At 43.3% G+C, this 5,441-nt stretch overlaps 1 protein-coding gene across 1 annotated transcript; it reads left to right on the top strand.

The window, feature by feature from the left end:
• The first annotated feature begins 1,563 nt into the window (after positions 1-1,563).
• LOC120541874 (ferritin, middle subunit-like) lies at positions 1,564-2,844 on the top strand. The gene is made up of 4 exons (XM_039773806.1): positions 1,564-1,804; positions 2,187-2,333; positions 2,427-2,552; positions 2,659-2,844. Exons 1-4 carry the CDS (start codon positions 1,703-1,705, stop codon positions 2,812-2,814), a joined length of 531 nt encoding a protein of 176 aa, XP_039629740.1. The 5' UTR covers positions 1,564-1,702; the 3' UTR covers positions 2,815-2,844.
• Positions 2,845-5,441: the final 2,597 nt, after the last annotated feature.

Below are 5,441 nucleotides of genomic sequence, written 5' to 3'. Positions count from 1 at the left end.
GATAAAGACAGGACTGCTCGTGAGAGATAAAGAGAAGGGATGTAAGAAGATAAAGTGAATCAGTGGAACTAGCTAGGTGGGCAAGTGGATGAGCTATCCCACCAAGTTGATAGGAACTGAAACTACTGCAGAAAGGAAAGCCAGAGATGCAGAACATTTAGTTTTGTCTATTTTTTTATTCCAAGAGATTTGCCTGTGTCACCCTTCCTTTGTATGAGCCTATTGGAAATAAATGCATCATTTTAAGAGCAAATCCTTGTTTTGACCTTATTCCAGGTGCAGATAAAACAGGAGTAGGCAGTCTATGCACAACAGATAAAAATCCTGCACAGTGTTTACACAACTCAGAAAGCAGAGGAGAACAGGGGAAAAAAATAGTACACCAGCTGCTTCACTTATTTGGGAGAACCTGATGAAATCCGAACAGCTGTCTGTAGTGAAACCCCTCAACAGGGCAGCTGATTGCACCTCCAGAACCCCCTTTCTAAAGTACTATTCTCACAGAGGTCAATCAGTGGGCCCCAACTAAGGGAGCTTCACCGCTCCACAGACAAAAGAAACAATGAATTATGATGGAAGAGGCAATAAGTTAGCTGCAGAATTCTGGGCGTCTCCCAAAGCTACAAAGGCATAGAATTAGACAGATGGGTCACAGACAAAACACAGGAAGGTATTCATTTTGTAACGTACACTAATTATGATAATTAAATTATCTGTCTGCTTGCTTCTTAGAGATTTAGGGTTACAGGAAGCAGGGCCTAGTCAAGCAACACGAGACAGGAGGTAGATCTGGAATGGCACATCATTTAACATTAAAGCATAACATTCTCAAACCTGTTCAATAAAATATTGGTAGATAGTTATTAAAATACTGTGACAAAAGCCATTCATTTGTAATGTTCATTTGCAATCAAAGAGGGTATTTTTTGTTTCAGAGTGATGCTGTTTTATACATGCACTTATCCAAATAAAATTCAGATCTAAAAATTAATGACCTATCCCTTTCTCTTTGATATTTAAAGTGTTGGGACAAAACTATAGATGGAGTGCACAAATCATGGATGGCGTAACTGGTCATGAGTCATGGTTAAGATGACAAAATGGAAAGTTTCATTTCTCCAACAAAACAAAATTTGCGGTTAATGCTGGACTCTGAAAGCCACACTTGGTCATTATAAGAAGCTTAAGGTAAAGAGATGCTGAGGTGATGAACAACTGCAGTTACAGTTGTCATGTGTCATGCAGCGTTGTGAGTTTGTGTAAACTTTATGTCCCTCCTCACTTTTGTTTTTTCCTTCTTGTTGAGTCATGCTTAGTCTACTCTCCCAATCCTCAGTGGATCTTGTGACAAAGAGCAGCTGCCATAATTTGTATTAAAGAGGAACACAAGCCACAGGCTGCTTTTTCTAGCTTGCCTCACACTCCCTGATCTGTTCTCAAGTTACGCAATTGCATTGGAGAACAGATAATGAGAAGAGCAGTGGGGGGAGGCCCGTGCACATAACAGCCAGCTTGTGTGACAGCACACCTGAAGGACCGCCCTCCCCTCAGCAGCTGCCTCGCTATAAATATCTGCATTTTCTCCCAGACAACTCATCCAGAGCTCTCGCTTCAACAGTGATTGAACGGAGTCCTGGTCACTTTGTGCTCCAACTTCAACCTTTGAATTTGCTGCATCTGAGCTCACCTTAAAATATCCACCATGACATCCCAGGTCCGCCAGAACTATGACCGTGACTGTGAGGCCGCCATCAACCGCATGATCAACATGGAGCTGTTTGCCTTCCACACGTACCTGTCGATGGTGAGTCTGGGGTAGTGACAGGGGTATATCGGTACTGGGGACTTTCTGCCACTTTGGCTCTTTCATACAAATTCACAGAAAATGTGAAGACCACAGATAAATCAGATTGTCTAAAGAGCTTGATGCTTTGGATGTGTTGTATTATTGTACCAGGTTATGGGTTTCAAGATGAAGTTTCATTTTTAAAAAATCACCACATGTTTAGAGAAGAAAATACATAGCCACGTCATTAAAATAATTTAGAGACCATAAGGTGACCTTTAATTGTGCACCCTACCTTCTTTTTTTTGTTGGTGTGTTACTTAGAGAAGAGCTTGTCCTTCTTCTGTTTCTGTCTGTGGCTGCTCCATCTTTCTCACCACGGTTCTATGCCTCTCCACAGGCTCACTACTTCAAGCGGGACGATGTGGCTCTCGAAGGCTTTGCCAAGTTCTTCAAAGAGCAGAGTGAGGAGGAACAAGAGCATGCTAACAAGTTCATGGAGTTCCAGAACAAGAGGGGTGGCCGCATCTTTCTCCAAGATATCAAGGTTGGGGGCTCTCTCTTTCCTCACGTCTTGTTTCCAGTAATTCAGGGCTGGTTTCATGATTGCCCCTTATGACTCTTCTCTTTGTCTCTGCAGAAGCCCGACAAAGATGAGTGGGGTTCTGGTCTGGATGCCATGCAGGCTGCCCTGCAGCTGGAGAAGACTGTGAACCAGGCCCTTCTGGACCTGCACAAGCTTGCCTCTAGCCGCATTGATCCTCATGTAAGTAGTAAGCGTGGCAGAATAGTCCAAATGCTTGCAGGGTGAAAATCAGACTCTTGTCTATCATAGCCATTAATGGTTTTAATGTGTCTCTTCCTTCCCTCAGCTCTGTGATTACTTGGAGACACACTACCTGAATGAGCAGGTAGAAGCCATGAAGAAGCTGGGCGATTATATTACCAACCTTCAGAGGATGGGCGCACCACACAATGGCCTTGCCGAATACCTGTTTGACAAGCACACCCTTAGTGGGAGCAGCTAAGCTGCACATGTGGGATCGGCTCACAGTCATGGGTTTGAGAAAAATGCACAATTTAATGAAATGTGTACACTTGTAACCTAAATAAAGTTGTTGAGCTTTACTTGGTGTGTGCAGTTTATTATAAAAGTGGGTGCCAGAGAGGGTGGGAGGAGGCTGGCCATGCTCAAATCATGTGAGCTACTGTTCAGATACTGGTCTTTAGGTGGTGATCAGTGTCTTAATGACAAATGGTCAAGATGAAGAGGGTGACTTAAAAAATAAAGACTAATGAGGAGGCTTCATAAGGGTATTACTTTATGTAATACCTAGTTAAATAGCAAACTTGAAATTGCTTTTAACAAAGGAACAATCATCCATTTTCTCCACGAACTTACTCCTTCTCAGGGCCACAAGGACCCTCTGCCAACCACAGCAGCACATTTTAGAGACAATCCCTGAACAGTTATGTAGTGACACTCGAATTAATGCTCACTTGGCCACTTTGCAATCACCAAGCAGGTGTCAACAAACTCTAGGAGGAATGAGTTCATTGTAGGAAGTTTATATGCTCAAAGGGAAGTCTCACACAAAAGAGCAGAAATGCTTAAGGAATTGAAATTAAAACATCAGTGAAAAGTTTTAAGACTCAGAGCCTGTGATCCAAAGGGCAATGAAAGCAGGAAAAGGTCAAAAAATCACAATGATGCAATAATTATAGAGGTGCTGCTTCACCGCTACATAGATCTGGGTTCACATCCCAGCTTGATTACAGTTTGGGATTTGAATGCTCTCTCCTTTTCCAAACTGGCTTTTTCCAGAGTCTCTAGATTTCATCTCGAAGAAGTGTTGTTTGTTAAATTGTCATCCGTAAACTAGCCTATCATGAGCAAGCATGGGTCTGGGTGCATCCTTTGAGATAGTAGTGCCCAATATAGGACTGGCTCCTGTTTTTGCTTGCAGGCTCTGAACTTGTATGAAGGAAGATGTTATTGTGCTGGCAACCTGGCAGGTGTTTATTCCAGGATGGGAAGCCAAAATAATGGAAGGCCTATGGAAGACTGCCTGTCAGAGCAACATGTTTCCCCAGTCTATTGAGTGGCAACAAAGCTCTTGGCTTAGACTCCTGCAGAGCTTTGTGGAAAGTGTAGTGTAAGTGGGCAGCCATATTTGGGACCTCCAGAGCAACTGGAAGGAACTGTTCTTGGCCATCTTTCCCATTCTTATGCATCAGGCCTGGAAGTGCCTCCAAGGTATGCTGGTGATGTGCCTGGGGTACTTTCTGGTTTATATTTAAATATATACAACTTCCTCATCTCCAGACAAGTTGTTATTGAGCTCTTTGACGGCCTAAGTGAAGAAGGTTCCATGTGAACAGCAGCTGAACATGGTTCAGTCAGTCATAAGAGCTGAGCGAGTGACTTTTCAAAGTGTGGCATGATGGCCTGTGACACCTCCAGACCCATTGAAAACAAGCTGGGTTCAAAAGCAGGGACAGCAACTGGCTGGAGATGAGGAAAAAGGGGAATATTATTATTACAGGCTGATCAGATCACACTTCAAGTCTAAACACAGCAAACTAACCACCCTGCAATGCTATGCAGCAACAAATGAGGTAGATGAGGAGGACAAGGATAACTGGTATGAGGTGTTATGATAAGCAGTTACTAAGGTTCCTCAACAAGATACGCTACTGATCATGGGTGACATGAATGCCAAGGTCAGAGCTGATAATACCGACTTTGAGAGAACTGTGGGAAAGCATGGATGTGGTGTTATGAATGACAACATCAAACGTCCTGTTGATTTCTGCATAGACAACAACTGTGTAATTAGCGGTACCATCTTACCAAACAAAAACTTCCGCAACCTTAAATGGAAGTCACCTGATGGCTCCACTACCAACCAGATCGATCACATATTGATCAATGGAAAGTGGCGCAGGTCCCTTCTTGATATATGTGCTTACCATGGAGCCGATGTTTACAGTGGACACTACCTAGTCACTACAATCATCAAGTTGAAGCTTAAGAAAGTGGTCAAACAGAGGGAGCAGAAGAAGCATCTTGATGTTGCCAAACTTCTAGGCTATAGAAAGACTGGACTGGATTACACAAATTAATGAAGCCTACACGAACGAAGATAAGAACATTAAGAAGAGTGCCAGGAAAGACAAGAGATCATTTTTTGAGAAGTTGACCAGTGAGGCTGAATGTGAGGTTAGCAAGAGTTAACAAGAGGTTAGATGAGTGCTGTTTACATGATCACTAAGCAGCTCAATGGCAAGAACACCAGCCAGTCTGCCCCTGTCAAAGATAAGGATCGCAAGAACCTATCAACAGTACAGGAACAAGCTGCCAGGTGGGTACAACACTTTTGTGAAGTGCTCAATTACCAACTGTAACAAAGGCGCTATACAGTATATGCACCCAACCTGACACAGTTTGGACACAGAGGCACATGTATAAAACAAATAAACTTTTATTTTTCTTCAGCTGCAGGGCACCTCTTCCCCACGTCCCCCAGCCACAACACAGTCCCAAAAACCAACACACAAATTAAACCACTCTTCCTCTGTACCACCATTCCTCCCAGGCATCCTTGTCCTCCTCCATCCGACTATGGCCATTGAGTGGTGGTTCCTGGCTCCT

Source organism: Polypterus senegalus, chromosome 13 (genome assembly GCF_016835505.1).
Source record: "Polypterus senegalus isolate Bchr_013 chromosome 13, ASM1683550v1, whole genome shotgun sequence".
NCBI lineage: Eukaryota > Metazoa > Chordata > Cladistia > Polypteriformes > Polypteridae > Polypterus > Polypterus senegalus.
This window is presented reverse-complemented; position numbering and strand designations above follow the sequence as displayed.